The sequence below is a fragment of the Leuresthes tenuis genome, unplaced genomic scaffold (genome assembly GCF_036924035.1).
Source record: "Leuresthes tenuis unplaced genomic scaffold, fLeuTen1.0.hap1 SCAF_8, whole genome shotgun sequence".
NCBI lineage: Eukaryota > Metazoa > Chordata > Actinopteri > Atheriniformes > Atherinopsidae > Leuresthes > Leuresthes tenuis.
Window position 1 is genome coordinate 10,359,227 of NW_027325362.1, and position 20,874 is coordinate 10,380,100.

General features: G+C 39.7%; 2 protein-coding genes across 4 annotated transcripts; both read left to right on the forward strand.

The window, feature by feature from the left end:
* The first annotated feature begins 96 nt into the window (after positions 1–96).
* actn2b (actinin, alpha 2b) lies at positions 97–19,155 on the forward strand. 3 transcript variants are annotated; one of them, XM_072390790.1, is made up of 21 exons: positions 97–435; positions 4,669–4,783; positions 4,887–5,006; positions 5,135–5,221; positions 5,836–5,923; positions 6,166–6,244; positions 8,845–8,926; positions 10,412–10,497; positions 10,747–10,839; positions 11,132–11,362; positions 11,573–11,720; positions 12,061–12,211; positions 14,256–14,364; positions 14,912–15,052; positions 15,155–15,337; positions 15,609–15,743; positions 16,063–16,242; positions 16,454–16,600; positions 17,397–17,462; positions 17,547–17,705; positions 17,901–19,155. In XM_072390790.1, the coding sequence occupies exons 1-21, from the start codon at positions 304–306 to the stop codon at positions 18,057–18,059; spliced, it is 2,691 nt and encodes an 896-aa protein (XP_072246891.1). In that variant the 5' UTR covers positions 97–303; the 3' UTR covers positions 18,060–19,155. The 3 variants fall into 3 exon arrangements, with proteins under 3 accessions (XP_072246891.1, XP_072246892.1, XP_072246893.1); XM_072390791.1 differs by having other exon boundaries at positions 14,912–15,046; XM_072390792.1 differs by lacking the exons at positions 97–435; positions 4,669–4,783; positions 4,887–5,006; positions 5,135–5,221; positions 6,166–6,244 and having other exon boundaries at positions 5,850–5,923.
* On the forward strand, positions 12,222–14,245 carry LOC140312907 (uncharacterized). Its single transcript, XM_072390793.1, has 3 exons — positions 12,222–12,773; positions 12,866–12,921; positions 13,020–14,245. The coding sequence occupies exons 1-3, from the start codon at positions 12,751–12,753 to the stop codon at positions 14,021–14,023; spliced, it is 1,083 nt and encodes a 360-aa protein (XP_072246894.1). The 5' UTR covers positions 12,222–12,750; the 3' UTR covers positions 14,024–14,245.
* Positions 19,156–20,874: the final 1,719 nt, after the last annotated feature.

A 20,874-nucleotide genomic window follows, 5' to 3' on the forward strand; every position in this document is an offset into this window, starting at 1 on the left:
AATATACACTGACATGCTGTGGTTGGTCTGGCTGGGCGTGTGTGCTGGAATTTGGGGGAAGGTATGAGGGCATCACGTGACTGTCCAGTACTAACGTTCTGTCACTTGCTCACCCGTGGCAACCGGGGCGAAACGTCTATCAGGTTAGGAGGACAAGGGCAACCGGTAGGAGAAGAGAAACAAGCAGCGGATCTTAGAGAGGAAAGTCAGGAAACTACCCCGTTCTCTGCATTACACTTCATCAGCTACATCTGCAAGGATAACGCGCGTTTGAGTTTCGAGGGAAAAGAAAGTAACGGCACAATGATGATGATGACCCAGATGGAGACATCGGTGCACTATGATAACGGCTACGAGGAGGAGTACATGTTGCAGGAGGATGAATGGGACAGGGACATGTTGCTGGACCCGGCCTGGGAGCAGCAACAACGGAAAGTATGTGTTTTTACTTTAAATAATGAAACTTTATGTCAGCTTGCTAACTTTACACACCTGCCAAAGAAAAAAGGAGGAAACTCTGCCAGTGTCGTTGCTCGTCATGATTATATGTGTGGCTGAAGAAATTTGTCCTATTTTCACACAAAACGTGCAGGTATTTCCCTCAGCATCGAGCAACATAGTTTTACACGCACAACTATTAAAACTGGTCAATTTCACACAGCAGTAAACCTAACTTCCGGTATTTGTGGTTCTTCTTTTTTTTTTTTTTACCAAAATAAAACGTCCACTAGAGACCTCCAAAAAGAGTTAATAAAGTGTGGCAAAGAAATAAAATAGTTTTTAGTTAGTATTTTTAGTTAGTATTTAGCAGTGTGTTTGTAAATCTGTAAAGCTATTTGTGCAGTTCATAGTGAATATAAACTTACAGCAGCTATTGGGGATAAATTGCTCAACAGACACAGGGTACTACTAAGAGGCCAATGAACCCAAACAGTTGGATGCTGCTGGTTTTATTCCATATATATGTATCCCAGGAAGAGACACAAAACAACCAATATGACCGTAATGAGAGAAACCATGACCAAAATGAGACACAGAACAGTGAGAAAGAGATACATCACCCGAAGGAGACATAGAGTTTCCAGAGAGATTGAAAATGACCAAATGAGACCCTAAATGGCTCAAAAGGGATGCAAAAAATATGCAAAATAGCAAAAATAAGATGCAAACAGCCTCTAAGAGACAAACTAAGATGAGACAGACAATAACCAAGAAGAGATGCAAATAAGGTGATAAAGTGACTCAAGAAGATATCATTTAACCACTAATCTGCACAAACCAGACAAATTGCAAATATGTGAACCAACCAAAGTTCATTATAGAATGACAATAGATATGTTATTACAATCACAATGAGAAAATGAATAACTGACAAAATGCAACTATTAAAACAACAAAACAATATTCAGAAAAAGGAGATGACTATAAAGTGATGCTAAACATTTGAAAAATACACTAACACAAATGATATTTTGTGTCTTGCTATGTGGATGCTTTATCCTCACTACAAGGCTTTTACATCTGCACCCAGGAGCCTTTTTTTTTTCATTATCCACGTTTAAATCTACTCCATACACTTGGCTCTGAGAAACAACTAGTATTTTTTAAACTTCAATCGCCAGACCAAAGGTCTCGAAAGCTCCAGGTTCCTACCCTCACCCATCAAAAACCTCACGTGTACTTTTATTTTGAAGCATGGCATCACTCCACCTGCGCTGCGTGCTGCAGACTTGACTCAGCCTGGGTCCAGGGAGGGCGGCTTGACGGACGGATGCGACGGGTACCAGCTAACAATAGCTGTGCCTTCCAGCGGCTCTCCAGACTGCGGCCTCTCCACTGATACGTGCGGAATGCGAGCTGTCAACAGATGCTTCTAACACATGATGACGCTCTTGGGATTAGAATGGACGCTGCATCTAATTTTAACCTGGGGACCAAAAGGCATTATAGTAGGGTTAATCCAGTGTCCTTGCCGCGGAATTCTTTTGTTTGTAGACACCGTGCAGAAATATTGCCAGCACCAGCTCAGCTCGATATAGCCCCGGCCCCCCACACTGTCAATTGGTTTTAGGGCTTTAAAAATTGGCATAGGCCTCAAACTGCAGCTCTTTGCGCCTCTGGAGGCCATCAGCTCCATGCCCTCCATAACCTCCTGTGCGATGACAATATGTGTATTTTTGGTCACACGATCCAGCAACGTGATAGCAGGCCCCTCTTCCATGAACACAAAACTTTATTTTCAGTGTTTATCTTTTAAACTGATTATAATTTGGAATCAAAGAGTGCTCACTGGAGAGTGCTTGCCTGTGTGAGCAGATGTATAAAATGATCAGAGTTGATAAAGCATCACCAGTGATTGGAAATAGTAATGTGGTGCTTTAATTTGGCACTGCTCTGTGCTGCAGCTTGACTTCACCGTGAGCAGTAGCGTTGCCAAAGTGTTTTTGTTTGCTCCATTAAGGGCCGTTCTTTGTTGCTTTGAAATTTCCCTGATCAAGATGTGATGCAGGAGGCTTGTTTCAAAACCTGTTAACACTTATGGCAGCTCTCCTCCGGTGGATATTAATGTTGCTTATATGGACCTTTTGTCAATCTATTACCTGAATCACCTGACCTGGTTTATATTACTTTGGTACCCATTCATGTTCCAGAGACTGCACTGCCAGGGAACTGTGTTTTATGAATATAAGTAATGAGTACGCTTTTGTACTTTCAATCAGAATAAAAGCAGCTTGAGGAAGCGAGGAGATCCATTGATGGTCCTCTGCCTTTCCAACATGTTAAGCATCTAGTTTAACTTTTTCCATCCTCCTGGACACAGCTTCTGACCTAGTGAGGCCCCAAAGGCATCAGTCAGTCCAGTGACAGGGGGTTGATCCTCACTGGATGTGATTCATGAATATTTTTAGCTTTAATCGTCACCGGGCAGCAGTGCTGGAGAGGGTAGGGGTACTTGGAAAGTGGGCAGGAGTGTTCTGCGACAGTGACTGAGTCCAATTTGGAGGACTGGCAGGCCACGTTTTTTAACAAGGAGGACAACAGTACAATGTCACATACAACCCGGGGGCTCAGAGTGTGGAATGCGATGGCCTTGACTCTAAAGCCTGTAATATTCCCCTTTTGCACCAGCACCCAAGGGAGAAGCTTGAGTGGAGCTGGGCACCCATATACAGTCCTACTGGGTGCATAAAGGCTAAAATATAGTTTAATCCTCTAATGTCCTGCTCAACCGTTTCAACCACTATTTGTTATTAATATCTGTGGGAGAAAACCATCCCTACCTGTTTAAAACTGTACGTCTAAAGGGAAAAGTGAGTTTATTTCATGCCACATTTTGGTACTTTTTAAAAGAGGCAACATCCAAACAATTTCTTTCATTATTATCGTTCCAACGAATTGAAAATAGAAACAATATTACGTTTAGTTTTTCTCATAGCCAACATTAAAGGGTTAATGTCACTTAAGTAAAACCATGAGTGTAAAATTACACAAATGGAAAAGTTTAAAGTTGCCCATTTAAAATGTTCCTCTATGCTTATTTTTTATACAACTTTAGAAGTCAGATTTATTACACAGTAATCTTAAAATAGGCCAAATGGTTTGATGAAATAAAATTTTAAGTTAATGTAAATGTGCTATTGTGAAGCCAGCATATGCCTCCAACCTTTCCTGAATGACTGTTCTCTGTTGATAACTATGTAATAAACAATAGGCACATATTCAACTGAGCTTAAAGTGCTTGCTTGTCATTCAGATTTGATTGTTTATGTGTCAAAGTGAGATATTGAAAAGGAAAATGCCACCAGGAAGTGTAAATAAAGCTTTACAATCTGTTGAGCAGCTCGTTGATTTAAACAGCATTCATGCATCAAACATTAACATTTATGACCAGGCAATTCCATCAGTTCTTTAACCTGCCTGTCGTCATACCTCCCCTGCATAAAGAGCAGACGTGTTTCGTGATAGAGCTATCTCCATGCGGCTGTAGCCCATCAGTGTCATATTATAAGTGGTAAAATAGCGAGAGAAAGTGACGTGAGAGGAAAACTTGTTCTCTAACCATGTGACATTTTCACTCATATTGACATGGGGTGACGTTTTGGCGTTTTTCCTCTCAGTCTCTTATCGTGAGCCACAGCAGAGCAGTCTAAATTTAACACCTTATATCAGCAGGAATGTGCTCTGGTCGGCTCCCAGCTTTCATCTGTACAGTGCTGAGCATCTGTGAACTCTGCTGCTGGCAATTGGGAGACTCTATAAAAATAGGAGAATGATAATGATCCTGTCTTAACTTGATTTACAGTATTTCAGGATGCCACATGGAGTACATTTGTTCTGATTGGTGTTAGCTGTGGAGCTATTATAGGAAAAGTTGAAATTGGACACTGATGTGACACTGAAGGTTAACCTGGTCAAAGAGGTTAACATCCTTCTAGTATGTCGTCTTGTTATGAACGCTTGTTAAGCTGTTAGCTCCCACAGTTTTATTAGTTTAGACTGACCGTGCTTACAGTGTAATCCATGTTATCTTTAAGGTAAGGTGTTATTTTCTTTTAGGACTTGTGTTTTAAGCTCATAACAGAATAACAGAACTGAGCATTCAGTTTCATGCACTGGTATGACTATTATTCAGTCAAATTTGAACTGTGTAAATCCCTTTCCTGTCAGACCTTCACAGCCTGGTGTAACTCTCACCTGAGGAAAGCTGGAACTCAAATCGAAAACATTGAGGAGGACTTCAGGAATGGATTAAAACTCATGCTGCTTCTGGAAGTCATCTCAGGTTAGCACACGAAAGGAGGATATTTCCAGCAAGTCCTCCTGTTTTCACTTCACAGTTATTTTTTTGCTCCGTGACTGTCTTTCAACATTTATTCTGTTTGTAGGAGAGAGGTTACCCAAGCCAGACAGAGGGAAGATGCGCTTTCACAAGATTGCTAACGTCAACAAAGCGTTGGAGTTCATCACAAGTAAAGGAGTGAAACTGGTCTCCATCGGAGCTGAAGGTAACCGAACACTTTCTGTAGACCGTCACGAGTTCAAAAGAATAAAGGTTTCAGTATTGAGATAGTCTTTATTTCATTTATTTCAGTCTTTTGCAAAGTTTTTGTAACAGCTTTCTTTTGTATTTCAGAGATTGTGGATGGGAATGTAAAGATGACCCTTGGAATGATTTGGACCATCATCCTCCGCTTCGCCATTCAGGACATATCTGTGGAAGGTAAAGCAATCCATCCAGAACATGTAAATCTGCTTTCTGTCAACATTTAAAAAAAAAAGTGACACATATGGATGTTTAAAATTAAAGGAAAATATTCTGTGTGTTAGCATAAAAATCCCAATTTTCTCATTTAAATATTGCTTTTTTTATTATCTGATTCTTGATTAAATAAATACAGTTCAAGATGGACAGTTTTAACTGTGAAACAGTTTATTTTCTCAGTCTCTGTACTCACAACTCACTTGAGTAATATCCCACACATAGCACCATCTGATAGGCACACAAAGCTTATCAGTACTGAGGGCAGCTGTGCCACAGATGAGCACATTTAATCATTAAAATCTTGATATATTCAGGGAAACTATCTAATGTTTTTTAGGGAAAATGTTGAGAAGATCACTGACAAAGGTATTTAATTTGATTTAGATGATTTTAAATTTGCATATAATGATATACAAATTTTACAAGTAAGTAAATGTCATTTCCAAATATGGTTATCGGTTTTCCAAGAAAAGGAATATTTGTTCACCTGGACGTCATACATCATTGCAGAGTATTGCTTTATCTTGTATTCTAGCAGTGTTTGAATTTGAGTGAATTCTCTGTTTAATCAGAAACATCTGCCAAGGAAGGTCTTCTCCTGTGGTGTCAGAGAAAGACTGCCCCCTACAGGAATGTTAATGTCCAAAACTTCCATGTCAGGTGAGTGCAGCTTCTTGAATTCAGGCTCAGAGGCTTAATTGTTCTTTGGTTGAAGAGATAGTTTAGGCTCGTATGACTTTACTGACTTTAAACAGCACAGATATCAAGACCTGAGTAGGACACAGATGAAAGCTGCCACCAAATGCGGCTGCACCTTTTCTAGTTAATGTTGGAGCTGGACTTCAGAAGTCTTCCCTCTTTGAACTGACATGTTGGTTCTCTCTGCTTATTGGCTGGTGAAGCTGGAAGGACGGCCTGGCATTCTGCGCCCTGATTCACAGGCACAGACCCGACCTCCTCGACTTCTCTAAGCTCAACAAGGTGTCGTGTGGTTTTACTCATAACCAGTATGCGGGGTTTCACCCCAGCACACTAACGCACGGGTTTCCACCAAATTAACACGTCTGGCACCGTGTGAATTTGATTGAATGACACACATGATGAAAACGGAATAAGTTTGTGAACCTGATCATTTGAAGCACTGAAAAAAACTTTGTATTTATGGCAGGAGGTGTATGCCATCTTTTTTTAAACCCCGTTCCTTTTATTTATCCTAATAACTCACCTGCCTGCCTGTTTGACTATGTAATCAATGTGTGATGTAATGTTTGATTAGGAGGTGATTACAAACTAGCAGCTGAATTGGAATTTGTTTGTTGGGACTGTTGGTACTGTTTACATATTTAGATTGTAGCTTTAAAAGAAATTAGCTGTGTAAAGGGAGTCATCTCTGTCTTTGGCTTGTTATTTTGCTAATGGTTAGAATGCTACTCTAATTTATGGATGTCTCGTCCTCACAGCAGAATATTTTTATCTCAAGCGCATTCACTTAGTCTCACCTCATGCTTCATCATTCCTAAGTAAAGCTGTTAGATTGCATTTCATAATTGGTATGAAAAAGACTGCTGCCTTTTATTTTTAAGTGTGTTTTTGCGCATCTCACCGTATCCATCACAAGATTGGATTTAATGGTGAGCGTATGTGGCCTCTCCTCACTGACTGACCCTGAAGTGACTTTTCTCATGCATTCCAAATGTACATAATATTCCAGCATATCAGTATGCGTATAGAACTGAAGCGATGTGGTTTAGTGAATGCCCGGGATTGTCAGTGGTTGTTCATTGACAGACGAGGGCCTCAGTGAGCTGCTTATTTGCTGCAGGGCTCGAGAGCACCGCAGACAGCCCCTCCAAGTCTGTCAGGAAACATTAATGCGAATGTAAATAACAATTTGCCTCCTAGAAAAAGGCGCTGTCTTAGCCAGATGGAAAGGCCAAGACTGCTGCAACAATAGTTGAGGTGTCAAGTCTTCCTCCTCCAAGTGTGATTCTTTATAAAACAGTTTTTCTTCTCCTCAAGTCTCAATAAAAATGTTACCTGTTAGGTTTCATGGGGGTATTATTGAATTAATGCCTGAAAAGCAAAATTGAGAGCCAAAGAGTACATTCAGGAGAGCCTGCATAGCTGGTCACAAATGGTGTAATTTACTTTACCCACGCCAAATGTGTCCTTATCTTGTAAATGTATAGCAGGGGAACACCATGGCTGGTTACGAAGAGTGACGTTTTTATTTGTTTTGGAAACAGAGTCACTCACTTTTCAGCACACCACTCAGTGACGTGACATGAACTTGACCCGGGACATTCCCAGAAACATGAGCACTAGTCCTTGCAGAGCTCGGGCTTAGCTTTACCTCTGCAGTCACGCAGTGTCCTACGTTTACAGGCTTTTCCGGCCCTCATAAATGTCAGTGAGACGTCTGTGAAGTGACTACTGTGATGTTTCTTAGTCAAATCCTAGGTGTCTCTGCAAGGGTTATATTAAATTCATAATTAGGAATGCTAATTAGGAACTGCCTTTTTTCTCACTGAGTCTTTATCTTTGACATATATTTTCACACAGTCGCACATCGACTTTTCGGTTCTGCTCATGCTGCCAGGAGACAGTTGCATTGTGATCCAGGCAGCTGTTGAGTCTGGCTCCAGATGAGTGTATTTGTAAAGCTTGTTACAGCCTGCTGAGAACTCTCTAGTCACACCCACCAACACCGAAAGGTCGGGATATTCTTCTGTCCATCCATCCCTCAATTCCTCCATCGCTTTGGTTTACCACTCATCCATCTATCTATATATCCCCCACTGGATCTGTGAGCAGCTGGCTCTGTCCTGTAGAGGCTTTCCCTCCATCTTTACGGAACAGTGGTACAGGGACTGGAACAATAGTAGCTGCATGATAGCACGATCTTTTTACCCCTATGTGCTCTCCCTGACGGCCCCCTTTGCAGCAAAAGGTTTGATGTCAGCTGTAAGCTGAGTGCACCACTCCCACTCGGTTAAAACCTTTGGTATCTGTTTTTTGAGTCACTTGTGTGAGTGGAAAATCTGATTAAATTTGTCACTTGTATAAATAAATAAAATTACAAGATGTACAATACAGCATTTAATTATTTACTGCAGTGATAAAGTACTTGATTTATCAACAAGTGCAATAAGTTAGTCATATAAGTAATTTGTAAAGTAAATATAGCAGGTAATTCAGAATGCTTTTCTGTCATGAAGTCCCACCCCTAAGGCATCACTTAAAAGTGTTAAAGACTGAAATAGGAATTACTTTATCAAAATATGTAAATGATCAAAGAATTTAGATAATATATATTTTTTTAGTTTGATATTTTATTAATGTTTTGGATTTGAAAAAAAAGCCACTAACAGTTGCCTTTTCTCGGAAGACTTAGTTGGTTTTACTGGACTTTTAAATCTTATGACTCTAGAAAATGTCAACGTGATCTTTGAAATCCTCCAAATGTGCATGTGGATGTATAAAAACCTTTCGGTATGGGGTCCTCAACTGCATGGAGATCAACTCAATGGCATTTTAAGTCTGCTGTGCAATGATGTCAAATTTTGTTTCTCTTTTTTTAGGATGATCCTCTGGGGAACCTGAACCTGGCTTTTGACATAGCTGAAAAACACCTGGACATTCCCAAAATGCTCGATGCAGAAGGTAATGTCTTCTGCGATAGAACTGTAGCCCAGCCCAATATGAGTGCACAAGTCTTGAGCCACCCCCCATTTCTTTATAATTTGCTTCCAAGGAGCTAGACTTTCTTCTAATGTTGTCATCGAGCTTGAGCAACATTTCTTTAGCTTCTCTGAGGGTCTTTCAAAGTTATTCTTTGGACAGTGGCAGTTTTTTCACTAATTTTCATACCTGACCATCTTCAGATGAAACATGTTTTTTGTCTGTTAAACCACTCATCACTTACCTGTGGCTCAATCAAGCATGAAAACATTACCTAACTCTGAGGATGACTCTGAGTTGTGTCTACAGATTGTTAAGAGTTAGCTATAGCTAACTTAACAAGGAACCAATTTTAAATGGAAATTAAGATTCAAAATAATTTTTGGGTTCTTTAGACACTTTGGTGTTAGCAGCCTTTCATGAGGACACATGTTTTATTTCTATTTCTTTGGTAGCAAAAAAGTCCAAGATAACAGTATGTCCTTAAAAAACAGACAAGTGAAGGACAAAAGAAGTGGCAGGCTAAATTTTATTGTCAATCTAAACTGAAATCTCAATTATTTTTTTAATTATTTGAAACGTATTTTGTGAAGAAACAGGAAAAGTCTTGCAAAAAACCGACAAAGGCCTGAGAGGTGCATCTGGACCTTTATCCATCTACTTTTCACTGAAGCCTCATCTCCTTGGAAGGGTAGCTCACAAGACTCTATTCTTAAGGAAGGGAAACAGAGAGAAAAGGGTAGAAAAGGAGGTATGCCAAATAAAACAAGAAGTGAACTGAAAATCAGTGGCAACAGGTTTTATGTAGGGATGTATCCTCCCCAGAGCCCAGACATCAACATCACAAGCAGTGTGGGATCATCTTTACAGAGCAACAGAACAGAATATGGCCAACATCTAAAGAAGAGCTTTGGGATGTCCTTCAGGAAGCCTGGAGAACTATTCCTGAAGACTAAATAAAGCCATTCCAAGAAAGCTTGTCTAAGAGGGTTCAGGCTGAAGAATAAATGAGCTCATACCAAATATAGACTTTCAAGCTCATTGAAACTGTACAAATTATGCTTGATGTTTGTGATAATAAATCACTGCTCCTATTTCACATTTTCCAGGGAATAAATAAAGAAATGAGACATGGCTCAAGACTTTTCTAAAGTACTGTATAGGATGTGAGACTGCCTGCTAAAAACTTGATTTTTCAGTTGTGTCCTTTATTGAGGAATAACCAGCAGCTAAACATTCTTTCTCATTTTTTTTTTTCAACTGATAATCTTTATATATCGACTCCAATCTGTAGTATAACCATAATGGGACATTTGGTAGATAATTGAACCCACAGCACATCAAATTGGAAATCAAACAAAGTTTAGTTTAAATAGATGTTGTATTTCTGTCTGCTGTGATTCAGGTTAGTTGTAGTGTCACTTGGTTCTCTCTCTCCCTTATCTCTCTTATTTTTTTCTGCAATAGATATCATCAACACCCCCAAGCCTGATGAGAGAGCTATCATGACCTACGTGTCCTGCTTTTACCACGCTTTTGCTGGAGCCGAGCAGGTACAGAAATTGACTCTGTCTCATTACTTATTCAGTTTTCTTTAGATGACTTACTGTACAAATGTTTTCTGAGAGCACAGTCAGGTGCAAAAACCAACAGTCAATCTGAATTTGACAGAGCATACTGATCAAATGTGCTGTGAGGATAATGGTTTTTGGATGATATAATAATAAGGGATCAATGGGAGCTTGTCCTGCTGTCTTACTCTGCTGATTTAATTACATTATTCTCTTGCCCTGTGGTCTCAGGCAGAGACGGCTGCCAACAGGATCTGTAAGGTGCTTGGTGTAAACCAAGAAAATGAGAAACTGATGGAGGAATATGAGAGACTGGCCAGCGAGGTAAAGTTTATTTAAAAACAAATATCACACTGACACTTTTCGTTATGAAAGCTTTATTTTTCAGTGTCAAATTCTTTTTGTAAAGTGATAAAAGCGGCACATACTCCTCTTTTGTGTCTTACAATCCATGTAAAAAGCTGAAAATAAAAGTACCAACATAGATTTAGGTTAAAAAACATTTTTCTTTTCCAAATTGTTGCGATAAGCGCAGACCCATCGGCAGATAGCATAAATTATTCATCAAAGTCTACCTTAATATAGAATTTTCCCATATTGTCATTGTCTTACCCAGCTGTTGGAGTGGATCCGCCGCACCACTCCCTGGTTGGAGAACCGGACCCCAGAGAAGACCATGGCAGAGATGCAGCGGAAGCTGGAGGACTTCAGGGACTATAGACGCCAACACAAGCCCCCTAAAGTGCAGGAGAAGTGCCAGCTGGAGATTAACTTTAACACCCTGCAGACTAAGTTGCGCATCAGCAATCGCCCTGCTTTTATGCCCTCTGAAGGAAAGATGGTTTCTGTAAGCTCAGATTCTCTCCTTGGTTCACAGATTCAGAGTCGTGTTTTTGAATGTGGGAATGTTTTATGCCTTTGCTTACTTACTTTCTTTTACACTTTTTGCAACTTTGATCATCATTGTTTGTAAAAAAAAAAATTTTTTAGGAACAATTCAAAATATCTAATGTGAGTAAGTTTAAAGTGGGATTTTCTACATTCATTGTGTTCACAGGATATAACCAGTGCATGGCAGGGCCTGGAACAAGCGGAGAAAGGCTTTGAGGAGTGGCTCCTTACAGAGATTCGTAGGCTGGAGAGGCTGGACCACTTGGCAGAAAAGTTCCGCCAAAAAGCCACCAATCACGAGAACTGGGCCAGTGGTCAGTTTTATTTGTATATTTAGATTATTTATCCATGTCAGTCTGTTTTTCACTGCTCTATTTTTAATGTTAATCTGTTCATCTTGATTTATTAGGTCTTTGTTTATCTACGTTCATCTGTATTTCTGCCTCTCAGCCTGCTTTTCAGTGTTTCTTTTAACCCTGGGGTTTGTTTAGGCTTCCTAATGAGATGTAATTAAAGATTTTAGAGTCTGTCCAATGCAATCAACTGGTCATGGTTTGCAACAGGACATTCTCAACATCTGTGATGACTAAATAAGGCCTCAGTTTTGATTAAACCTATTAGTTACATTGTTCCTTTCCCCTGTGTGATATTCAGGTAAAGAGCTGATCCTTTCCCAGAAGGACTACGAAACAGCCACCTTGATCGAAATCAGAGCATTGCTTCGAAAACACGAGGCCTTCGAGAGTGACTTGGCAGCCCATCAGGACAGAGTGGAGCAGATTGCTGCTATTGCACAGGAACTGAAGTATGCACTCCTTGTAGCAGATGCTTATAGTTATGTCGAGACCAGGACAGGGAAAGCAAAGTAAACTGATGCAGTCTTGGTTTCTCTTTCGTCCTTGTCAATATTATTTTAAGTGTTAATTGGCTGTACCCACTGTATCGCTTTTAGAGCATCGTTTGACTGACCAAATTCCACACATGACCATTAACAGCTTTCACCACCAGAATGCTACAGTTCTTTGGTCCAAAAACATCTCACATTTTGTGCATTCACATTTTATACAACGGAGGATAAAAAAGAACGACCACAAAACCACTGTAGAAAGAAGTGTGTTTATTTATAAAAATATTTTTATGTAATTGCCTGTCACTGAATTGAATTTCTAAGAAGAAAGGTGAGAGGTGTGATTGACACACTTGCTGGAGTTTTCAATCAGCTGTCAATGATAGACACCTGTCAGTCGTTAACTTCCTAATCTTGGGTTGGTCGCTGAGTGTTTCCTGTTTCATATTTAACCGGCACTCTGTGGGTGGAAGGAAGTGAATCAGCTGACAAGAACAATGGCATCGTGGGGGTTTGCAAGGTGGGTCAGGGGGCTAGGTTGTGTAATCACTGGCTCTGTCATTCATTGTTTCCTCATTTTAACATTTTGACCACGCTGTCTTCCTTTTCTAGCCAGTTGATCCTCATTTCTTTGTTAGGCTGGAATGTCTATTGTTATCCTGCTAAAGGTAAGTTCTCTTTCCTCAGGTTTTAATGTGCTGGACTTCTTATTCAGTGTTACCACTGTCTCTAAGTGCTACCTTGACTGTTTCCCCTCTTCCAATAGGTTGGAACCAGCACAATCCTGATCAAGGCAGATCCAGCATGATAGTGAATGCTAGTCTCCCAAATGCTCCCTATCCAGCCATTTCTCCTAGGCCTAACAAACTAGCTGATAATAAGGTGTCATGGGTGGTTGCTAGACCCCAACGGAAAGCCCTGCCAGACAAGCCTCTTAATCCAGATGGTCCTGCAGTGTCATGGCTTGTTGACGGTCTTCAAAAAGAGCTGCCTTTTCCTCTTAACCCAGAAGGCTCTACCAACTCATGGCTTACCAAGCCTCCCAAAAGAGGATTTCCTATTCCTCCCTCCAATCCACAAGGTCCTTCATGGATGGCCTATAGTTCCCCGCAAACTCTGCCTGATTCTTTCTACTCACGTGACTCCTGGATGGTTGGTAAAGAGAATCCTGTAGTCTATACTCCAGCTTCCAGTTCTCTGCTTGGTGCAGTACCAGTGGCGGGCCCTACATCTGCTCAGTTGGAGTCTGGTAATCAAGTTGGACCTATTAATGTCTCACCTGTCCATCAGCGAGGTGACCTTCCTCGCTTTCAAGGAGGCTTGGACCAGGGTAACTCAAACAGTGAAACTCAGCAGGTACTGGACTCTATGATTCCGCTACCATTCCCTCCATCTATTTATAAGGGTGGCGAGTTGCTTGCCTCTTCCTCCCTCTATGAACATGGAAATTTTGAGCATGAAACTGAAGATGACAGTCCTATTCCAGTTCCATTTGCCCCAGGTCAGGTGCAAGGTTCTTTCACAGCTGGCTCCATGCCGCCAGGGCCCTCGTATGGACCTGTTCTACCCAACATGTTCTACCTCTTCTTGACTGGTCAGCTTCCTCATGGCAAAGTGACCCATTTTCAGTCTGACTACGAGTCCAGCAAAGATCATGCCACCGAAATTGGTTATGATACGTACCACTCTTCAACTTCAGGCAACGTTGACCCCATTCAGACCCAGGCACCCATTGACTGGCAGCAAGGAAAGGGACTTGCAGGATTCTAGTTTTGTCAAACAACTTGAAAGGGAAAAGTGGCTCCAGTAATTCTTGCCGTTTACTGTCTTTTGCTTGCTCTTAAGTTCAATAAAAAGTTAACTGAACACTTCTCTGGTTTTGTTTCTTGACTTGAAAGTTCTAATGAGGATGCCTTAAACCCTTTATTCTGGCAGGTGTCAGAGCTGATAGCTTGGCCACATGTTCATGTCAAAAGCTAAAATGGTTTGCTTATTTTTCCAGTGAACTGGATTACCATGATATTGCTTCAGTGAACCAACGCTGCCAGAGCATCTGTGACTCTTGGGACAAGTTAGGAACTTTGACTCAGAAGAGGAGAGAGTCATTGGAGGTTAGCATGATCAAAGAGCTTGACGGGTATCGAGCAGGCAGGTGACTCACATCTTTGTTCATAACACTCAAATCCTAAATTTATTTTTTTCTCCAAACCTTGCATGCCAAAACTCAACATGTATTTGGCTCTCTCAGCATGAAGACTAAAGACATGGCTCCCTTTAAAATCCCTAACACATATTGGGGGCAGATGCTGCTTTGTCCGGGAAGTGACTGATGCAAAGCCCACTAGCCACTTCTTCTGGTCCTTGATGGTCAGTCCAGACTTGCAAATGTGTGAGGGCTTGGGAAAAGTGCCAAGGATTAAGACTGATTGACAGTGACAGGGGTCTGACTGTCTGCTCCACATTATACTCATGCCTGTGGGCAAGGCCTCTGGCAGAACAACCAGAGTTTTGGGGGGGGGGGTTAACATGGCTAAGGTAATGTGATGCATTATGGCTTTATTCTGTAAAACAGGTCAGGGGATGTTTATTTCAGATGTATGAGGACTTTGTTAGGTAATGTTTCATATATTTATATATATATTTTTTTAAACTTCTCAGCGCACAGAGAAGTTGCTGGAGACTATTGATCAGTTGTTCCTAGAGTTTGCCAAGAGGTCAGCTCCTTTCAACAACTGGATGGAAGGAGCCATGGAGGATCTGCAGGATATGTTCATAGTTCATACTATTGAAGAGGTCCAGGTAAGCTTACAGTACTACCCCTGAAAATTGAGATTATAGTATAATTTTGTTAAATTACTGCTGAGTCCAGGTAACAACCTTTCAACCCACTTTCTCTTCCAGAGTCTAATCGCAGCTCATGAGCAGTTCAAAGCCACTCTGCCTGAGGCAGATGCAGAGAGACAGGCCATCTTGGGAATCCACAATGAAGTGCAGAAAATTTCCCAGAGCTATGGGATCAAGGCCAACATTAACAACCCCTACAGCACCATTACAACAGAAGAACTTCTCAACAAGTGGGAGAAGGTAGCTACGCTTTTAAAACTCATTTGCACAAACATGCAATATGTAGGCATTTAGATTGTTTCTGTCCATTAAAATCCATTAACTTTGAAACATGGAGAGCAGTTTTGATGATAAAGTCAATAAGGGCTCTAACATTTTATTACAAAGTCAGTAAGGTTTAAGTGTAATAATCAAAATATACAAGTATAATTTTGTTTAATGCCTCAGACTTTGTTTGGGAGAGTCAGCTTAGCAATAATATCCAACCCTCTGTGTTTGTGTTTCATTTTAGGTGAAGAAGCTGGTTCCACAGAGAGATGGAGCCCTCCAGGAAGAAATGGCTCGCCAGCATGCCCATGAAAGGCTGAGGCGACAGTTTGCCGCCCAGGCTAATCTCATTGGACCCTGGATTCAAGCAAGAATGGAGGTTTTGGTTATATAGAAATTTAACATCCAATTTACATATAATATATTTCTGAATATTTTATAATTTCATAATATTTTGGTCAATAATATTTTGTTATTCAAAATAGAGATGTAGTCATGGTGACTTTTCAGATTATAGTGTTCTATGTTATGCAAAGTTCATTAACTAAATATATAATTGTTCTGTATATCTTGTCAGAAATTTGTCAGCTTCAAGTAAATACCATTATCAGGGAGCAAAGCATCAGACCTTTAGACAGGCATCTTAAGATCTAAATCGCTCCTAAAATTCAGTTGACCCTTTTGTGTTATTCTGACAGGAAATTGGGCACTGCTCCTTGGAGATTGGAGGCACACTGGAGGACCAGATGACCCAGCTTAAGCAATTTGAGCATGTCATTGTTGCTTACAAACCCAACATTGACAAGTTGGAGGGAGACCACCAGCTAATCCAAGAATCACTTGTGTTTGACAACAAACACACAAACTACACCATGGAGGTACAGGACAGTAGAGAACAGTGTTGCTATGCATATTTAGGTGAACAGGAGTTGCATGCAGCTCTAACATACATGCACTGTTCTGGAAGAAGTTAGAAATTACAAATATATTGTATAGATAAATTTATCAGATTAGGTTTTATATGTATTCAGCATGAAGTCAGCTGGTCCACAGTTGCCTTCTCAATATGCTCTGTCACATCATCAACAGCACATCCGTGTTGGATGGGAGCTTCTCCTCACAACCATTGCCCGAACCATCAATGAGATCGAGACCCAGATCCTGACCCGAGATGCCAAGGGCATCAGCCAGCAGCAGATGAAAGAGTTCAGATCTTCTTTCAACCACTTTGACAGGGTACAGCTTACCAACATTTCATGTCACAAGAGCCTTTTGGTGTCTTTTTAACACCAATAGACACTGCTGGATTAAAAGCAGCGAGATCAGCCATGTGGTCTTTGTGTGTTTTAAATCCTAATGCACACCAAGCATTTGCACTGTTCTGCATCTGACCTGAAAAGTAATTCCTGATTGAGAGGATGAATGAATATTCAACACTTCTACCTTGGGCATCACAAGTTATTGCAAAAAAACTGATTTTTTTAACACTAGCTGCAATTGTGCTGTGGAGTGTGAACCGCAATGATGGATGCTGTTGTTATTCCAGCGGCTCTGCTCCACCTTGCTGGTGTAACAGCCTTGATAATTCACCCAAAAAATAATAATTTTCAGTCAAAATCATGCAACATATTGCTGTGTACTGATAAGAATATATTTGTATACAGACTCTGTGTACCCTGTTGTATTTTCAAGTGTGTGCTCAAACCCAAAATTTCATATAATATGCTGGCAGATGTCATTCTGCATGGAATTTTACACCTTTAATATCCTTATAACACTGTAAAATATACATTTGGTGCTTAAAGTAGAAAGAATGCTTCTTGATGATATCTATTTGAACATACAGCAGGTGCTTTGCATCTAGAGTTTTGGCAGCATTTTATTTGAGAAACAAGAAAATAACTGGATGTGGCAAAAACCTGTAGGATTTAGTCCTAAAATATAGCTGACAAATGCTCTGGATGTCTTTCACTGTAATCTTTTCTGACTCAACGTTTCCTTCTTGTACTTGAAATTTGGCATCTGATTGTAGAAGAAGAATGGAGCAATGGAAACGGATGACTTCAGAGCCTGTCTCATCTCCATGGGTTATGACTTGGTATGATATTTAACACTAGGTGTTTGAGGGTATTTGCTGTACATGCATGCACATATTCTCATTCTCCAATCACATCTGTCTTAGGGAGAGGTGGAGTTTGCCCGTATAATGATTCTGGTAGACCCAAATGGTACTGGAATTGTCTCCTTCCAGTCTTTCATTGACTTTATGACCAGAGAGACTGCTGATACAGACACCGCTGAGCAGGTTGTGGCATCCTTCCGTATCCTGGCAACTGATAAGGTAAGTGCATGCATTTCGGCTACTGCGGCTTGCGGACATATGGGCCGATATTTTAAGCCAATGCTATTTTAGTCTACCTATTATTTCCAAGTATTTGCCATGTTCTTTTATGATCTATCTTGTTCACGAGCACAAAATGGAAAAAGGGAAGTATTTTGATGAATACTGAATACAGTTTTCTTGTTACCACCACAGCCCTACATACTTGTGGATGAGCTTAGGAGAGAGCTTCCTCCTGAACAAGCAGAGTATTGCATCATGAGGATGCCACCTTACGCTGGCTCTGGAGCACCACCAGGAGCACTAGACTACACTGCCTTCTCCACTGCCCTCTATGGAGAGAGCGACCTTTAACCTGACCAGAAAACCTCTCATCTACAGACCATAACCTTTCCCCTGCATCATCACCCCCACCCTGCCTGCTGTCCATATGTCTATGAAATGAAGTAATCTATAACGCACATTGGATCAAACATGTTCAATGCAATTAAAGCATTCATTGACAGTTTTTTCTTCTTTTGATGCAATATTTTGTCATACCGAGCAGTGTCATATTTCTTGGTACTCTTTGTGTCCTTGTGTGTAAAAGGTGAAATTGCTCAATCAAATTAAATAATATAGATAATTGGACGGAAATTATTCTGCAATAAAAAAGTACAAATTGATAAAACTCACACCAGTAAGATTATGGTGTTTCATGCTTTAACAGTTGAGGAAAGTAGTCCTATTTTTGCCTCTAATATCCTGTATTGTTTTCATGTTTCCACTTAGTGCCTTTGTTTTGGAAAAAAAATCTGATAAGGCATTTGAACTGCTTAAAGTGGATTAGAGTTTGCAAAAGCAGTTTCAGACTCACTGCTATCCATCAATAAACAGTGGGCTCCCAAAAGGGCAAAGATATGGAGTATCAACAGAGGGAAACCACATGAATGCAAAAGTAAATGTTTACAGTGCTTTAAAGGCAGAAAGCACAGAAGATTGTTTAGTCTTTTGTACCATATTCATATTTGGAGAAATTTAAGTCGAATGCTACTCTGGCAGCAACAAATGCACAAGTGCTTACATGTGTCTAGAAAATACACAAGTAAAGGCCAAAAAGCAATACAATAGTAGAAAATAAAAATCAAATAGAACAAAGGAGGTCAAATTCCTCTTTCCATTTCTTGTTTTCTATAGTGAGCAGTGATAGACACAAAAGAAGTCATCCCGTGCTTTGTCATAATTTTAGGTAATGCAAGGATTTGTATGACACCTCTGGTCTGTAATGCATATGTTTAATTACTCATATGACATGCAAACTATAGCATTCCTTGATTAATATGTAAGAACTTATTATGTTGCTGCTTTTAGAATTCTGGCTTCCAAATTGATGGATTGTGTATAAACGTAATTATTCATCTTGCTGTTGTATTCCTTTTAAAGAAGGGTGCCGACTAAACATTTAAACTTTTGTCTCCCAGTTTTCCTTGTTGACACTTGTAAAGTCCTTGTGTTAGAATATCACATACTTGAATGAACATACACTAGTTTTGGCATAGTTTCCTTTCAGTTTCTTCATGTTATAAAAATGCTGAAGAATTTTCATACACAATTAGAGTTTTTGAATATACAGTATTAGTAATGATAGTAATGATAAAACCATGCCAGGACACACTCATTTACTCATTTCACAACTTTTTACAATTAGTTGCAATTTATTTTCTGATTAAAGAAACTTTGTGAGGCTATTATTGAAAAAAACAAATAAAATTCACCTTAAAGAATCTCTTTTACTGCAACTAACAAACAGTGATTTCGACATCTCATTTTTAATGAAAACTTTGATTAGTTGTATTTTGTGAGCAGAATACAGCACTGGGCAACTTAAAGAAACAATTTGGCTCCATTATAAACCAGTTTGATAAATTTGTACATCAGGGTAATTGATTAATTCAATAAACTGACAAATTCAACCCATTTTTTCAGCCTAAATTATTGCTTTAATTATGTCTATCCTTTTCAATTTGTCACAATGTTGGAAAGCATGTAAAGCCATAATTCCCCTGTCACAATGGAAGCTAATTAGATGCCAGATTTCTAGAACTTATTACACCTGTACAAGCTGGATATTCTAATGCATGGGCCATCAGTGAAGAGCAACTTACAATCCCGACTTGCATCAGAAGTGTGTATAAGAATAGCAAATCAGTAGAGTTTTATTAGAAAATGTGTTCACATGTAGTACATTCTCTGATTGTATTACATGAATTCTGTTTGAGTTCAGAGACCAAAATTAAAGTGGTCAATTCTTCTAAAAGTGAGATGTGCAATGTGATTATGGTAACGTGTCACATGTCATTGTTGGATGGAAAGAAAAAATAAAATTTGATGAATTTGAATGATTGTTTTCTTCTTTAGCACAGTTTTGGGGAAAAAAATCCTCCAACAACACTTGAAATGTATATAGGACTAATTTACAGTTGACTTATCACGGAAAAAATAATTACAGAACAGGTCATTTAAAGTAAAACATCAAAGGATGTCTTGAGGAGTGGACATTTTGGTGTTTTGGTGAATTTTGGTGCAACAGAGGTACAGAGGAAAAGTCAAATAAGCAGGATGGTGGGGATCATCTATTGAAAAAATATGGTATAAGCCATTAAATTCTGCTGTATTTTGTGAAGAAGTGTAATCTTTTTCTCGTGGTATGCTTCTTACAGCCAGCAAAGACAGCAGTGCTACAATAGGTTCAACAATTACATGGAAATATGTCTATTTCAATTTTTAATTTTTTTGTATTTAGATGAATTTAGCAATTAATCACAAATTTTTACTTCATTGCGACAATGAGAAATGCACTAATCAGGGCTTAATGGTCAAAATGGATGATGAATATCCCTGGAAAAATCATTTATTGGATCTGCCATCTCAGGATATTCACCACATCATTTCAAAAATGTTTTCTGGGAAGAATAATGCATTAGGTACTGGTTATGGAGCATTAGCACAGCGTGCAATTGGTAGTAATTCCAATCAATTAAGCACAGATAATTAATTTCTTGTGAAACCCAGAGTCTGGGATTCCTCATTGCCCTTTCCTGTGCCTGTAATTATTTCAGCTAAATAAGCCACATTTGATGGGCTTTAGTGATAATGTTGGCACAGGAAGAGACAGAAGAACACTGGGAAA

What these genes read in the sequence shown, in the direction of transcription:
- actn2b (XM_072390790.1), top strand. Translation starts at nt 304, where the DNA reads ATGATGATGATGACCCAGATGGAGACATCGGTGCACTATGATAACGGC. An exon ending in AGAGGAGAGAGTCATTGGAG is followed by an intron (nt 14,365 to 14,911) that starts GTTAGCATGATC and finishes TAAACTTCTCAG; the next exon opens with CGCACAGAGAAGTTGCTGGA. An exon ending in TTCTCAACAAGTGGGAGAAG is followed by an intron (nt 15,338 to 15,608) that starts GTAGCTACGCTT and finishes GTTTCATTTTAG; the next exon opens with GTGAAGAAGCTGGTTCCACA.
- LOC140312907 (XM_072390793.1), top strand. Translation starts at nt 12,751, where the DNA reads ATGGCATCGTGGGGGTTTGCAAG. An exon ending in GCATCGTGGGGGTTTGCAAG is followed by an intron (nt 12,774 to 12,865) that starts GTGGGTCAGGGG and finishes TTCCTTTTCTAG; the next exon opens with CCAGTTGATCCTCATTTCTT. An exon ending in CTATTGTTATCCTGCTAAAG is followed by an intron (nt 12,922 to 13,019) that starts GTAAGTTCTCTT and finishes CTCTTCCAATAG; the next exon opens with GTTGGAACCAGCACAATCCT.